At 52.4% G+C, this 16,454-nt stretch overlaps 1 protein-coding gene across 2 annotated transcripts in view; it reads right to left on the bottom strand.

The window, feature by feature from the left end:
• Positions 1 to 9,361, bottom strand: part of Mark4 (microtubule affinity regulating kinase 4) — a 57,838-nt gene extending 48,477 nt beyond the window's left edge. The window contains exons 1-2 of one of the 2 annotated variants that reach the window (XM_045133884.1): positions 9,052 to 9,361; positions 1,888 to 2,088 (exon numbers count right to left, since the gene is read on the bottom strand). In XM_045133884.1, coding sequence (XP_044989819.1) covers positions 1,888 to 2,088; positions 9,052 to 9,102 — 252 coding nt within the window. In that variant the 5' untranslated portion in view covers positions 9,103 to 9,361. The remainder of the gene's footprint in view (positions 1 to 1,887; positions 2,089 to 9,051) is intronic. The other variant, XM_045133885.1, reaches the window with a different exon arrangement.
• Positions 9,362 to 16,454: the final 7,093 nt, after the last annotated feature.

Genomic DNA, 16,454 nt, shown 5'->3' on the forward strand with positions numbered 1-16,454 from the left:
GCGTGATACTGACCTCTGGCGTCCACTTGTATGCACACACACGTGAACACGTACCCATGCACATACATGTGCCCACACATACATAAATATGTGCACACATACGCATACACAAAACACACACATACGCACATGCAAAAGAAAACAAAACAAAACAAATAGCCGGGTGTGGTGGTACATATCTTTAATCCCTAGCATTTCGGAGGCAGAGGTAGGAGGACTGCTTTGAGTTTGAGGCTAGCCTGAGACTCCATAGTGAATTCCAGGTCAGTTTGGGCTACAGTGAGACAATACCTCGTAAAAAATCAAAACAGGGGGCTGGAGAGATGGCTTAGCGGTTAAGCGCTTGCCTGTGAAGCCTAAGGACCCCGGTTCGAGGCTCGGTTCCCCAGGTCCCACGTTAGCCAGATGCACAAGGGGGCGCACGCGTCTGGAGTTCGTTTGCAGAGGCTGGAAGCCCTGGCGCGCCCATTCTCTCTCTCTCCCTCTGTCTGTCTTTCTCTCTGTGTCTGTCGCTCTCAAATAAATAAATAAATAAAATTAAAAAAAATATTAAAAAAAAAATCAAAACACATCACAAAAAGCTAGACATGGTGACACAGTATTCTAAGTAGAAGAATCTAGAGTTCAAGCCCAGCTTGGGACACGCAGGGACACCCCGTCTCAAAAGGCAACAAAGACTGGACTCAGGTCTATAATCCCAGCAATGGAGAGGTTGGGGTAGGGGAATTGCTATGAGTTTGAGGCCAGCCCAGGCTACAGAGTAACCTTTAGAACAGACTGAACTGGAGTGAGACCCTGCCTCAAAACAAGACAAAAGAAAACTGGGGGCTGAGAAGACGGCTCAGTGGTTAAAGGTGCTTGCTTTCAAGACCTAATGGCCTGGGCTGAACTCCCCAGCACCCACATAAAGCCAGATGCACAAACTGTGGCATGCATCTGGAGCTTGTTGGCAATGTTGGCAGGCTCTGGAATACCCATACTCATTCCCTCTCTTATTTTCAAATAAATAATAAAATTATTTAAAGGGCTGGAGAGATGGCTCAGTGGTTAAAGCGCTTGCCTGCAAAGCCTAACAACCCGGGGTTTAATTCCCCAGTACCCACACAAAACCAGATGCACAACGTGGAATGTGAATTTGGAGTTTGTTTGCAGCAGCTAGAAGCCCTGGCACAGTCATTCTCTCTCTGTCTCTCTCTTCCCCATCTTTCTCTGCTTGCAAATAAATAAATAAAAAGCTTTTTTTTCCTTAAAAAAAAAGAGAAAATATAGCCAGGTGTGGTGGCACACGCCTTTATTCCCAGCACTCAGGAGGCAGAGATAGGAGGATTGCCATGAGTTCATGGCCACCCTGAGACTACATAGTGAATTCCAGGTCAGCCTGGATGGCTAGAGTGAGATCCTACCTTGAGAACCAAAAAATAAATAAATGAAAGAAAAAGAAAGAAAATTTGGGGCTGGAGAAACAACTTAGCAGTCAAGGTGTTTGTGTATGAAGCCTAAGGACCCAGGTTTGATTCCCCCAGTTTCACATAAGCCAGATGCACAAGGTGGCGCATACATCCAGACTTCGTTCCCAGTGGCTGAAGGCCCTGGTGTGTCCATTCTCTCTGCCTCTTTTTTCCCCCTCTCTCAAATAAAAATACATAACACATATCTGTGCTCTGAGATTTTGTGACAACTTCTGGGAAGTCTGAAGATGGTTTGTTTCCCACTGGGGCATCTCAGGATAACTCTGAAAGAGCCAGGGTCTTACTTGAGGCCATGAAGCCAAGCCAGTACTAACTCTGACTTCTCAATGTGTGACCCTCCGAACCCTCCTGGTCCTATGCTCTTCCCTGAGCCTGGAGCGGCCGGGCCAGCCAGCCTCGTCCCGGTGCCCACACTCACCTCCCGGCCAGTGAGGATGTGCCGGGCCAGCTTGACCTTGGCGAAGTTGCCCTTCCCAATGGTCCTCAGCAGGCGGTAATTTCCCACGTGGGGCTGCTCCTCGGGGCAGGAGGCGATGGAGTTCCGGCAACGGGCACCCAGGGAACGGCTTGACCAGGATGGTCCTTTGTCTGATGAACGGCCACTGCCCAAAGTGCCATGCTGCGGGGGGAGGGAGAGGACACAAACATGAGGCACCGTAAGCCCAGCCCACCTCCGGGAGGGTGCGGCAACCAGGGTGGTTTGCTGGCGCCCTGGCTGCTGCCATCTTCAGGTTCTTTGGTCACACTTGAGCCTTATGCTAAAGAGATGCTCAGTGGTTAAAGGCACTTGCTTGCCAGGCCTGGTAGCGCAGGTTTGATTCCCCGGTACCCATATAAAGTCAGATGCACAAAGGGGCACATGCATCTGTAGTTCATTTGCAGCAGCCAAGAAGCTCTGGCATGCCCAGTCTCTCTCTCTCTGCTTGCGAATACATACGTATATATTTTAACAAAAGGAAGGGTATTACCATGGGGTATTTTTTTATAATCATGGAAAATGTTAATCAAAATTGAGAAAAAAAAAAAAGGGCTGAATGTCAAGGCGTGGTGATGCACACCTTTGATCCCAGCACTCAGGAGGCAGAGGTAGGAGGATTGCCATGAGTTCAAGGCCACCCTGAGACTACATAGTGAATTCCAGGTCAGCCTGAGCTAGAGTGAGATCGTACCGCAAAAGAGAGGGGGGGAGAGGAGAAAAAAGTCTCTAGGAATAATAGCAACAAAAAAAGTCAACTGCTGAGTCTACACCATTCCTGTTACTGCCAACCATCCCATAATATTTTCTTCTCAGCGTTGCCAACCTCAACCCCCAATCAACGTTGACCTCATTTGAACACAATGCCTTACCTCAACTATCATGAATCCTGACACCCTACTTCATCTGCTCTAGCCTCCAGTTTTTTTTTTCTTCCAATTTTTATTTATATTAGAGATAGGGAGAGGGAGAGAGAGAAAGAAAGAGAGAGAGAGAGAGAAGGGGTGAACCAGGGCCTCAAGCCGCTGCAAACAAACTCCAGATGCACATGCCATCATGTGCATCTGGGTTATGTGAGACCTGGAGAATCGAACCTGGGTCCGTAGGCTTCGCAGGCAAGAACCTTAACCACTGGGCCATCCCTCCAGCCCCCAGTTCTTTCCCTCTGTGGGGAGGGACAGCCAGACAGAGCCTCATTAACCCAGACTGGGCTAAAACTATGTAGCCCAGGCTAGCCTCTTGAACCCCTGGTCTCCATGTCTGAGTGCTGGGATTACAGGCATGAACCAGCATGCCTGGCTCGTGGAATAGCCCCGGTTTCAGGGAGATTGGTGGGGGTGTCAGGACATGTCTACAGCAGATAAGGGGGTCTATTGTATTCTTATCATTGCTGCCCTAAATCAGCTGTGAATACTGGAACTGAGCGCTCTGGTCTGCCCCGACGCCCGCTTCCCTCACCACATCCTCCCGCAGGAAGCAGTCGCATTCCTGCGGTCCTCCACCACTCTCCCAGCAGGACAGCGCCCACTTGGCCATGCCATCTCCCACGCCTTCGCCTTCTGTCCTCAGTACTCTGATATTCTGTTTCCACCTCTGCCAGCTTGCCCCTCTACAGTCTCTGTCCCCGGGCAGGTCACCTGCCCCGGCCCAGCTGCCCTGTCCTGACTGTGAGCTCCAGGGACCAGGCTTCTGATTCAGGCCTGGGCAAACGCTCCACCCGAGTTGCTTCTGTGTCCTAATCAGGGCTAGGGACAGGCAGCAGGGGACGCAGAACTGGGAGGAGGGACAAAGCCAGGCAGCCAGTGACCTGAGGGCTTGGGAACAATCCTTATAGGGCACCACTGCCAGCCCACTTCTAAGCAGTCAAGATTTCATGAGTGCTGGTCATTGCTGCACCATCATCACTAATTGTATAAGCAAGAGAAACTGAGGCCCAAGCCTGAGTATGAAACTGGCCACTCTCAGCCTTTTGGATCCTAGACAAGTGCTCTACCACTGAGCCACGCCCCCAGCCCCTCACTGTGGATCTAGACAAGTGCTCTACCTCTGAGCCACGCCCCCAGCCCCTCACTGTGGGTTCTAGACAAGTGCTCTACCTCTGAGCCACGCCCCCAGCCCCTAACTGTGGATCTAGACAAGTGCTCTACCTCTGAGCCACGCCCCCAGCCCCTCACTGTGGATCTAGACAAGTGCTCTACCACTGAGCCACGCCCCCAGCCCCTCACTGTGGACTCTAGACAAGTGCTCTACCTCTGAGCCATGCCCCCAGCCCCTCACTGTGGATCTAGACAAGTGCTCTACCTCTGAGCCACGCCCCCAGCCCCTCACTGTGGACTCTAGACAAGTGCTCTACCTCTGAGCCACGCCCCCAGCCCCTCACTGTGGACTCTAGACAAGTGCTCTACCTCTGAGCCACGCCCCCAGCCCCTCACTGTGGATCTAGACAAGTGCTCTACCTCTGAGCCACGCCCCCAGCCCCTCACTGTGGATCTAGACAAGTGCTCTACCTCTGAGCCACGCCCCCAGCCCCTCACTGTGGATCTAGACAAGTGCTCTACCTCTGAGCCACGCCCCCAGCCCCTCACTGTGGACTCTAGACAAGTGCTCTACCTCTGAGCCACGCCCCCAGCCCCTCACTGTGGATCTAGACAAGTGCTCTACCTCTGAGCCACGCCCCCAGCCCCTCACTGTGGATCTAGACAAGTGCTCTACCTCTGAGCCACGCCCCCAGCCCCTCACTGTGGATCCTAGACAAGTGCTCTACCTCTGAGCCACGCCCCCAGCCCCTCACTGTGGATCCTAGACAAGTGCTCTACCTCTGAGCCACGCCCCCAGCCCCTCACTGTGGATCTAGACAAGTGCTCTACCTCTGAGCCACGCCCCCAGCCCCTCACTGTGGGTTCTAGACAAGCTCTGCTACTAAGCCACGCCCCCGGAAAGTGCTTTACTTTGATTATGAAACAGGGTCTTGCTAAATTGCCCTGGCAGGTCTTGAACTTGAATTGCTCCAGTTTCAGCCTCCACCACCACACCCAACTCCCTTTTTACTAAGCATCTATCACCATCCGCTACAACCTGTGCAGACAAGCACCTCACCTACACTGTTCCCAGTGGAGCCCAACAGGGAGGCCCTGCACCTCTGTCGCCCACAGGAGAAACAGGTCTGCAGTTCCTGAGCCAAGGCCGCACAGCTCGGCCACAAAAGACAGGAAGGCAACGTCAGGCGCAGGCTAGTTATCCATCCTGGCTACTCGGAAAGCTGAGGCGGGAGGATCACAAAGTCAAGGATTCTACAGAGTGAGGTCAAGGTCAGCTTGGGCAACTTAGTGAGACTCTGTCTCAAAGTTGCAACTAAAGCCAGGCGTGGTGGCGCACGCCTTTAATCCCAGCACTCGGGAGGTAGAGGTACAAGGATTACCTTGAGTTCAAGGCCAGCCTGAGACTACATAGTGAATTCCAGGTCAGCCTGGACTAGAGTGAGACCCTACCTGGGGGAGAGGCGGGGGGGGGGGGGAAGCTGGTTACAAAAGGTTTAGGGTTTAGGTTGTAGTTCAAGAGCAGAGCCAGGTGTGGTGACACACACTTTCAATCCCAGCACTCCAGAGGCTGAGGCAGGAGGATGACCGTGAGTTTGAGGCCAGCCTGTGACTAATTCCAGGTTAGCCTGGACTGAAGCGAGACCCTACCTGGAACAACCAAAAAAAGGAAAAAAAAATAAGCTAGTGTCTGCCTAGTGTGTGTGAGGCCCTGGGCTCCAATAACACAGTAATAACAAAAAAAAATAAAAAAAGGACACTGTCGCCAGCTGGGTGACACCAACTTCCACTGCTGGGCCCCCAACAGCACAGCGTCTGTCACACCACCGGCCCCCTCGCCCCACCTTCCCCATGAGCACAATCACAAGGTACATTCCCCAGGCCAGACCCTGAAGGCTCCCCAAGGCTCAGGCAGCCAGAGCCCCTTGGCCAAGGTCACAGGGCGCAGGAACCACAGTGCCTGGCACTCACGCCCCAGCCCGGGCTCCTGGGTGACAGCTTTTCCCCAGGTGCGGCTGCTCCCCCCATTACAGCCCCAGGACAGGCAGAGGGTGGTGGGGAAAGAACAGAAAAGGGCTCCAACCCAGGAAGAAACACTCCCCAGTGGGGGGCACCAGAAGCTCCCTTAGAGGTGGGATGGCACCTCGCGGAAGGTGGCAGGGCTGGGAGACCCTCCAGGAAGGGGTGGCTGGGAAAGTGAGTGGCATAGCCCCCCAGGGGCTGGGGGCGGGCGCTAAAATTGGCCTGCACCACCAGCTGGCCCAGATCCCTTCCCGCCCGGCTGGCGCCCCAACACCAGGCCTGTTGCTAGGGAACCTGGGAAAGCTGGGCCCCTGGTTGGGTGTGGGGGGGGGTCCTAGAAGTTGGGGTAGGGGAGCAGAACCCTGTGTGGCTGTCACCATGGTAACCAGGTAGCAGGGGAGGAGGTTGTATCTACAGATTACAGAAGGATTCCCAGTCAGGAGTGACAGGTAGGCCTCACAGACAAGTCTTGGGACAGAAGAGAATTACTCATCCTCATCCCCCCCCCAACTACACAGAAATCTTAGCAAAGGAAGGAAAAGGGAAACCTACGCTCAAGCTCATTTTACAGATATGGAATCTGGGCTGGAGAGATGGCTTAGCGATTAAGACACTTGCCTGCAAAGCCAAAGGACCCAGGTTCAATTCCCCAGGACCCATGTAAGCCAGATGCACAGGGTGGCACATGTCTGGAGTCTTATTTGCAGTGGCTAGAGGCCCTGGCGTGCCCATTCTCTCATGCTCGCTTGCTCGCACGCGCTCTCTCTCTCTCAAAAAAGAAAAAAAAAAAAAAAAGGCTGGAGAGATGGCTTAGTGGTTAAGGTGTTTGCTTGCAACGTCAAAGGACCTCAGTTCGCCTCCCTGGGACCCACGTAAGCCAGATGCACAAGGGTACGCATGCATCTGGAGTTCATTTGCTCATTCTCTCCCTCTCTGCCTCTTTCTCTCTCAAATAAATAAATAAAAATAAAAGTATAAGAAACATTTTTAAGAAAGGAGTGCATCGGATATGGAAACTGAGGTTCAGAGATGTGATCCCTGGCCTGGGATCATACAGCAAGGGAGGAACAGAAACCTGCTGACCCAGAAGTTATCTGGATAATTAAAGTAATAAATGATAACAAGCAACCTGAAAATAAAAATAAAAATAAAAGGTCCCTGACAGGGAGGTGCCAACATCAACCCACTTGTAAGAGAAGGAAATTGAGGCGGGAGCAGGCTCTGCAAGCTTGCCGCCTCCTGACTCACAGCCACAGTCACGCCAGCACCGACATCAACCAGTGTTTCCTAGACACCCACATGGTCCGGGGGAATCCTTTGCAGGACTCCAGTTGTCACAAAGCAAGGCGGGAAACCGGCTCAGAGAGGGATAACCAGTTGTCTGCGAGCTGGCACACGGGGCCAGCATTCAAACCCAGGGCCGTGGACTGGGAACCTTCCCGGAGTAACTGTGGAAGGGAAGTGGGTGGGATTGGCTGGAACCTCTGGAGTGGGGCTTGAGTCAGTGCTCATCGCTGGAGGAGAGGTGTTTTTTCTTTGTGAGGTGAAAAAACGGGGAGACAAATGTCAGGATGGGGGGCGGGTAAGGGTGTCTGGGAGGGAGGTAAAGGATCGCAGATCCCATCCAAAACAGGAAGCTCGGGTTGATCGATACTGCGAGAAGAAACCTGGAAAATGGAGTGCAAGGTCTCACTGGGAACTGGAGCAAGGGGCTAGGGAATGCCACAAAAAGCAGCCGCCAGTGGGGGACGGAAGACTGGACCCAGAAACCCCTGGGCCAGGGGTCTGGGCCTTGGGAAACTCCCAGCTGTCAGAGGGGGGCTTCTAGAAGCAATGCTGAGGTCCTGAGACAGGCCTGCGGGCCTGGAAGTCTGGGAGGTGCTTCTGGAGCAAGGAGCAGCTCGAAGGACTAAGGGCTGAACCTTGCCAAGGTGCCATGGCTTAGGAAATCTGGAGAGCTCTGGTTAGAGTGACCCCAAGGGAAAATGCCTTAATGACAGGGTTCGAGTCCAGAAGTGTCCTGGAAGCAGGAGGTTGCTGAGGGAGGCTGGGAAGCTGAAAGGGGCTTCCTCCAAAAGCCAGACCCAGCAAGGAACCGGAGGTTCTCCTGTTAAGAGATGAGGGACTTTAAATGTAGGGGAAGGAAGAGAGGGAAGGGCGCTATATTGGACCTAGCAGGGGGTCAAGAAGGGGTGGGGGGGGGACATCCCAGGGACCCGGTTTCCCACAGCTGATAAGCAACACAGTGGGAAAGGAGGCCCGAGTCAGCAGGGTCCAGGGCCTAGAAATGCAAGCCGGGGCTAGAAGCATGGATGTTGGAAGCCAAGGCTCCCTGGGAAGGAAAGATCTGACTGGGTCTGGGTGGCATCTGGAGGATGGGGGGGGGGGGCAGGGGGCCAAGAATCCAAGGACAAGGCTGCTCTGGTAGATGAGGGCCGGGCCTGGGGGTGGAGAGACCTTGAAGGAGCCAGGCAGGGCCCCAGAGGCGGCCTGGGGGGGGGGTTGGCAGAGGTGGGGGCTGCTGCTCGGGAGTGACCGAGGACCCGGTGGAGGTTTGGAGAACAGGACACAGCGGGACTAAGCTCTGCAGGGGGAAGGCCTTGGGGAGACCAGGGGGCCTGCAAATCCGGGAAGGGTCGAGTTGTGGCTTGGTGGTGGTGGTGGGGGGGTGACAGTGAGGAAGGGACAGGCTTACACATTACAGCCGTGGAAGGCAGGGGAGGGGGCTTCCTGGAGGAAAGAGACCCGAGCGGAAGCGGTCTGCAGAGGGGCCCAGAGGAGTCCCGAGAGAGAGAGAGACAGAGAGAGAGAGAGAGAGAGAGAGAGAATGAGAGAGATGGAGCGAGAGGGGCCTGGAAGTCAGGGGAGGGGTCAAGGGAACAGGGTCTGACCTGGGAGGGGGTGCAGAGTCAGGGTTGGCACGGCAAGTGATTACAGTGAGATGAGGGGGTTCAGGGACGGGTCTCGGGCTAAGGCTGCCCCGGGGGGCAGAGAGAGGACTGGACCTCCCCCTTACACACACACACACCCCACCCCACCCCCTGCTCACCGCGTCCGAGCTCCGATCGTTGCCTGGGGCCAGCGCCGTCCGCGAAGACATCTTCCCCGGGTGCCGAGGGTTGGGAAGAGGGGAAGGGAGGGATGGGGCAGGGGCGGCCGGGCAGGGGGGGGTGGGGATCCAGGGGTCCCCTCAAGTCCCCTCCCCCCCCCAGCCGCCGCCGGCCTGGGGACGCCGAGCTCTCCAAAATAAAAAATAAAAAAAGGAAGAAAGAAAAGAAAAGAAAAGAAAAAGAGAAAAAGAAAAAGCCGGAGGGGTGTGCGTGTGTGTTGGGGGGGGGGCGCCGTGGACGCCCGAGCCTCCACCGCGCCGAGCGCGACCCGAGGTGGAGCGGGGTGCACGGGGTGTGTGGGGGGGCGCTCAGGGCGGGGAGCGGGGGATGGGGGGGGAGGAGGCGTCCGAGGGCGCTAGTGACCCCTGGCCAGCAGCGGGGCCCGGCCAGCCATCGGGGCGGCCGGCGGGAGGGAGGCGAGCCCGGGCGAGCGGGCGGGGGGCCGGGGACCGGGGCGCGGAGCCGGCCCGGGGCGGCGGCGGCGGAGGGAGGAGGAGGAGGAGGGAAGAGGAGGAGGAGGAGGAGGGAGGGGGTCGGGGAGGAAGGGACGTCAGGGGGAGGGGAGCGCGGCGTGGGCGGGGCCTCGGGAGGCCACGCCCCGTCGCCGGCGGCTCTTAAAGGCGCAGGCCCGGGCTGGCGGCTGCTGCTGTGGGGTGATGGGGTGGTGGGGTGCACGGGGTGGGGGCGGAGGAGGCAGGTCTGGGCGCGCCGGGAGCCCGAGCAAGTTCTCACAGGAGAGCTGAGGACTCGCGGGCCGCGCAGGGAAGGGTTGAGGAGGACGTGCTGAGACAGGGCGCCCAGGGATGCAGAGAGGTGGGGGGGGGGATGCTGGGAAAGGGTGTGGGGTGGGGAGGGGGCACAGGGACGGAGATCCAGGTGAACAGAGAGAGAGAGAGAGAGAGAGAGAGAGAGAGAGAGAGAGAGAGAGAGAGAGAGAGAGGGGCAGAGACACAGAAAGATGGGCAGAGAGGCCAAGGACAGACAGACAGAAAGAGACAGCCTCGGAAACGGAGGGAGAGACAAAGAGAGAGGCTGGAGAGGCGGTTTAGTAGTTAAGGCACTTGCCTGCGAAGCCCAAGGACCCAAGTTCGGTTCCCCAGTACCCAAAGTAAGCCAGATGCACACGGTGGCGCATGCATCTGGAGTTTGTTTGCAGTGGCTACAGACCCTGGCGCCTTCCCTCCCGACCCCCTGAAATAAGTAAAAAATAGCTGGGTGTGGAGACACATGCCTTTAACCCCAGGCAGAGGTAGGAGAATCGCAGTGAGTTTGAGGCCACCCTGAGACTCCATAGTGATTTGCAGGTCAGCTTCCGTCTCTGTGACCCCTCCCCACCCCACACCCTTTCTCAGCATCTCCCCATTTCTCTGCATCCCTGAGCTAGAGTGAAACCCTACCTCGAAAAACCAAAAAGAAAAGAAAAATCAAATAAAAATAATCGTCCTAGCCAGGCGTGGTGGTGCATACCTTTAATCCCAGCACTCGGGAGGCAGGAGGATCACAGTGAGATGGAGGCCACCCTGAAACTACATAGTGAATTCCAGGTCAGCCTGGGATAGAATGAGACCCTACCTCCAAAACCCAAAAGTAAAAATTAAAATGGGGGGGGGGAGGGAGAGGGAGAGGGAGGGAGAGAGAGAGAAACCAAGGGATGCGCAGGTCTGCAAAGAAAGGGAATAAAGTCTCAAGAGAGCTGGGTCGGGGGGAGGCAGAGGCACGCTTGGAATCCAGGAGGATTACTGCAAGTCAAGACCACCGTGAGCTTTGCCTCAATGACACTCAGCCCCAGCCAACAAAATTTGGAAGCTGAATGATGGTGTATGCACTCTGAAGGTGGAGGCAGGAGGATCAGGAATTCAAGGTCATTCTGGGTTACGTAGAGTTCTAGTACAGCCTAGAGACTACATGGGACCCTGTCTCAAAAAACCTCTCAAATAAATAAATAAACATATTTTTTTAAATTCTCTCTCTGGGGCTGGAGAGATGGCTTAGCGGTTAAGCGCTTGCCTGTGAAGCCGAAGGACCCCGGTTCGAGGCTCGGTTCCCCAGGACCCACGTTAGCCAGATGCACAAGGGGGCGCACGCGTCTGGAGTTCGTTTGCAGTGGCTGGAAGCCCTGGCGCGCCCATTCTCAATCTCACTCTCTCTATCTGCCTCTTTCTCTCTGTCACTCTCAAATAAATAAATAAAAATGAACAAAATTTTTTTTTAATTCTCTCTCTGCCTCTTTCTCAAATAAATAAATATATTTGTATATCATATAATACATATTATATACATAATATATGTAGTAATGTAGATATAAAGGGGCTGGAGAGATGGCTTAGTGATTAATGCGTTTGCCTGCAAAGCCAAAGGATCCCAGTTCGATTCTCCTAGACCGACGTAAGCCAGATGCACAAGGGGGCGCATGCATTTGGAGTTCCTTTGCACTGGCTGGAGGCCCTCGCATGCCCATTTTCTCCCCCACCCCCGGCCTCTTTCTTACTCAAATAAATAAACAAAATATATTAAAAAAAGAAAACCAGGACTAGAGTAGGTGTCTCAGTGGTTAAAGCACTTGCTTTCAAAGCCTGCTGACTGGGATTCAGTTCCCCAGTACCCATGTAAAGCCAGATGCACAAAGTAGCACATGTGTCTGCAGCAGCAAGAGGACCTGAAGCTTTCCCTCTCTCTCAAATAAATAAATAAAATATGTTATAAATAAATACAGGACTGGAGAGATGTCTTAGTGGTTAAGGTGCTTGCCTGCAAAGGCCAAGGACCCAAGTTCGATTCCTCAGGACCCACGTAAGCCACATGCACAAGATGTCATATGTATCTAGAGTTTGTTTGCAGTTCTCTCTCTCTCTCTGTCATGCAAATGAATTTTTATTTATTTATTTATTTATTTATTTGAGAGCGACAGACACAGAGAGAAAGACAGATAGAGGGAGAGAGAGAGAATGGGCGCGCCAGGGCTTCCAGCCTCTGCAAACGAACTCCAGACGCGTGCGCCCCCTTGTGCATCTGGCTAACGTGGGACCTGGAGAACCGAGCCTTGAGCCGGGGTCCTTAGGCTTCACAGGCAAGCGCCTAACCGCTAAGCCATCTCTCCAGCCCCAAATGAATTTTTAAAACTTGACTAAATAAACAAATACAGGTCAGAAGTGGTGGTGTACTTCCAGCCCTCTGGAGGCAGAGGCAGGAGGATTGCCATGAGTTGGAGTCCACCCTGAGACTACATAGTGAATCCCCAGGGCAGCCTGGACTAGAGCAAGACTCTACGACGAAAAAAAAAAAAAGTAATAATAATTAGGCTGGAGAAATGGTTCAGTGGTTAAGGCGTTTGCCTGTGAAGCCTAAGGACCCAGGTTTGATACCCCAGTACCCACGTAATCCAGATGCACCAGGAGTGTATGCATCTGGAGTTTGTTTGCAGTAGCTAGAGGCCCTGACATGCCCATTCTCTCTCTCTCTCTGTCTTTCTGCTTCTTTCTCTCTCTCTCTCTCAAACAAATAAAGTATTATTTATTTATTTGCATAGTGACTCACACCTTTAATCCCAGCACTTGGGAGGCAGAGGTAGGTGGAGTGCCATGAGTTCAAGGCATGAGACTACATAGGGAATTCCAGGTCAGCCTGGGCTAGAGCAAAACCCTACCTTGAAAGACAAAACAAAAACAAACCAAAACAAAAACTTGAATCTACATAAAGAAATCCCAGCCTTGCCATTAGCAGTCTCTCGTCACTTAGGGGACACGTGCCTTGGGCCTCTATTTCCAAAACAGTTAATGAGTGATAGGCAAGATTCCCACCTCCCTGGGTGGAGAAAGGGCGTTTCCCCAGTCTGCACAGGATGGGAAACTATCCAGCGAGTAGCTGTCTGGGCGTGGGATCAGTGCCTGCCTTCAGAACGCGCTGGGCCGTTCCCATGATGCAAACGCCCCCAAGGCCTGTTTGGAAGGAGATCCACAGTAGCTCAAAGACCAGACATAAGAGGATCATGGACCTATGTAGTCAGTCTCAGGGTGGCCTCAAACTCACAGCTATCCTCCTACCTCTAAAGGCGTGCGCCACCACACCTGACTTTCCAGCCCTTTTGTTTTGTTTTTGTTTTTCGAGGTAGGGTCTCACTCTAGCCCAGGCTGACCTGGAAGTCACTATGTAGTCTCTGGGTGGTCTTGAAGTCATGGAGATCGGCCTACCTGTGCCTCCCGAGTGCTGGATTCAAGGCATGCACCACAACGCCTTTTCTTTTTCTTTTTCTTTTTTCTTTTCCTTTTCCTTTTCCTTTTCCTTTTCCTTTTCCTTTTCCTTTTCCTTTCCTTTCCTTTCCTTTCCTTTCCTTTCCTTTCCTTTCCTTTCCTTTCCTTTCCTTTCCTTTCCTTTCCTTTCCTTTCCTTTCCTTTCCTTTCCTTTCCTTTCCTTTCCTTTCCTTTCCTCTTTCTTTCTTCCCCTTTCTTTCTTTCTCTCTCCCTCTTTCTTTCTTTCTTTCTCTCTCTCTTTTTTTCTTTCTTTCTCCCTCCCTCCCCCCTCTCTCTATCTCTTTCTTTCTTTCTTTGTTTCTTTCTTTTTTTTGAGAGAGACAGAGAGGGAGAAAGGCAGAGGAGACAATGCACTCCAGGGCCTGCAGCGGTTGTAAACAAACGCCAGGCGCGTGCGCCCCCTTGTGTACATGTGCAACATTGCACGTGTGCGTCACTTCTGCATCTGGTTTTATGTGGGACCTGGAGATTCAATCGTTATTAGGCTTTGCAGGCAAGCGCCTTGGCCTGCGAAGCCTAAGGACCCATGTTTGACTCTCCAGATCCCACCTAAGCCAGATGCACAAAGGTGAGGTAACTGCAATGTCGCACATGCCTACTATGTGGCACAAGTGTCTGGAGTTTGATTGCAGTAGCTGAAGCCCTGGTGCACCAATTCTCTCTCTAAAGACCAATAAAATTTTAAAAAGTATTTATTTATTTGCAAGCAGGGAGAGTGCGAGGAGAATGGGGCACCAAGGCCTCTAGCCACTGCAAACGACCTCCAGATGCATGCACCACTTTGTGCATCTGGCTTTACGTGGGCACTGGGGTATTGAACCCAAGTCGTTAGTCTTTTCAGACAAGTGCCTTAACCATTGAGCCATCTCTCCAGCCCCTTTTTCTGTGTTTTTTTTTTTTTTTTTTTGAGGAAGGGTCTCACTCTAGCCCAGGTTGACATGGGACTCACAATGATCCTCCTACCTCAGCCTCCCAAGTCCTGGAGCTGTAGTGTGAGGCACCACGCCCAACTTATGTGTTTCTTATGCAAGTGTGTACTTATGAGCGCATGTTGGAGAAGTGTATGTGCGCGTGTGTGGAGGCCAGACTGTCATACTCACGAATGCCTTCCACCTCCTTCGAGACAGGGTCTCTCACTGGCCAGGAGCTCACCAATCAGGCTAGATGGCCAATCAGAAGGCTCCAGGCATCCTCTTGTCTCATTTCCCCAGCTGTGGGATACAGGCACACACTTCCGCGTCTGGCCTCTTTTTGCTGTTGTTGTTGTTTATTTATTTTTTTAAGAGCAACAGATAGAGAAAGAGGCAGATAGATAGAGAGAGAATGGGCATGCCAGAGCCTCCAGCCACTGCAAAGGAACTCCAGATGCATGTACCACTTTGTGCATCTGGCTTACGTGGGTCCTGGGAAATAGAACCTCAAACTGAGGTCCTTAGGCTTCACCGGCAAGCGTTTAACCACTAAGTCATCTCTCCAGCCCTCATGTCTGGCCTTTTACTTGGGAGCTGGGGATGGAATTCAGGTCCTTGTGCTTGCAAGGTAAGCACTTTACTGAGTAAGCCATCTCTTCAGCATAGTTTTGTGTTTCCAAAAAATATTTTTATTTGAGCCAGGTGTGGGAGGCAGAGATAGGAGGATCGCCATGAACTCGAGGCCACCCTGAAACTACATAATGAATTCCAGGTCAGCCTGAGCTGGAGTGAGAACTACCTTGAAAAACAAACCAAAACAAAAAATATTATATGTTTGTTAGCAGAGAGAGACTAGAGAGACAGAGTGAAAGAATGGGTGTACCAGGGCCTCCAGCTGCTGCCAACGGACTCTAGATCCATGCCCACCCTGTGCATCTGGCTTCAAATGGGTATCGGGACATCAAACTTGGGTCATTAGGCTTTGTAAGCAACCACCTTAGCTGAGCCATCTCTCCAGCCCAGTTTTGGTTTGTTTTTAAATTTTAAAAACAAAGATTTATTTATTTATTTGTTTGCTTAATTAGAGACAGAGAGAGGGAGAGAGAGACAGAGAAAAAGAATGGGCACACCAGGTCTTCCAGCCACTTCAAACTAACTCCAGACACATGGGCCACCATGTACATCTGGCTTACGTGGGACCTGGAGAATTGAACCTGGGTCCTTACGCTTTTCAGACATGTGCCTTAACCAGGAAAGCCCTTTTTTTTTCTCTCAATTTTTATTAACATTTTCCATGATTATAAAAAAAAAAATCCCATGGTAATACCCTTCCTCCCCCCACCCACTTTCCCCTTTGAAATTCCATTCTCCATCATATCCCCTCCCCATCTCAATCAGTCTCTCTTTTATTTTGATGTCATGATCTTTTCCTCCTATTATGATGGTCTTGTGTAGGTAGTGTCAGGCACTGTGAGGTCATGGATATCCAGGCCATTTTATGTCTGGAGGGAGCATGTTGTAAGGAGTCCTACCCTTCCTTTGGCTCTTACATTCTTTCCGCCACCTCTTCCGCATTAGACCCTGAGCCTTGGAAGGTGTGATCGAGATGTTACTCAGTACTCCAGTCACTTCTTTCCAGCACTATGATACCTTCTGAGTCATCCCAAGGTCACTGCCATCTGAAGAGAGAAGATTCTCTACCCAAAGTGAGAGTAGCATTAATATAAGGGTATGAATATTAAGAGACGTGCTAACTGGGCAGTTTGATAAGCATAGTATATACATTTTTCCGGACATCAGCAGACGTTACACCTCCAGGGCTCATGACTACTCCTGCTTTAAGTTTTCAGTATCAGGGATGTATTTCCCACCATAGAGTGGGCCTCCAGTCCAATTGGAGTGCAGTTGGTTTCCACCATGACAGACGTGCCACTATTGCATCCGTTGGCTCGTTTGGTCTGGCTGGCCAGTTATAAGGCTTCCAGTGTCCACCGCTGTTGAGTATCTTCACTGGTGATATCTCTTTCTCCCATTGAACTACATGTAGAATGGCTTTTTCCAGCTTTCTGTAAGCTGGTCTACATGGAGGAGGTTATCAGCTCAGTTCCAGCAGGATTTCTCAGTGGCCTTGCAGCCCAAGTATGTGGGGAGTCTTCAGCAATAGGATCTTACCATCGATTCCTG

The sequence above is a fragment of the Jaculus jaculus genome, chromosome 14 (assembly GCF_020740685.1).
Source record: "Jaculus jaculus isolate mJacJac1 chromosome 14, mJacJac1.mat.Y.cur, whole genome shotgun sequence".
Taxonomy (NCBI): Eukaryota; Metazoa; Chordata; class Mammalia; order Rodentia; family Dipodidae; genus Jaculus; species Jaculus jaculus.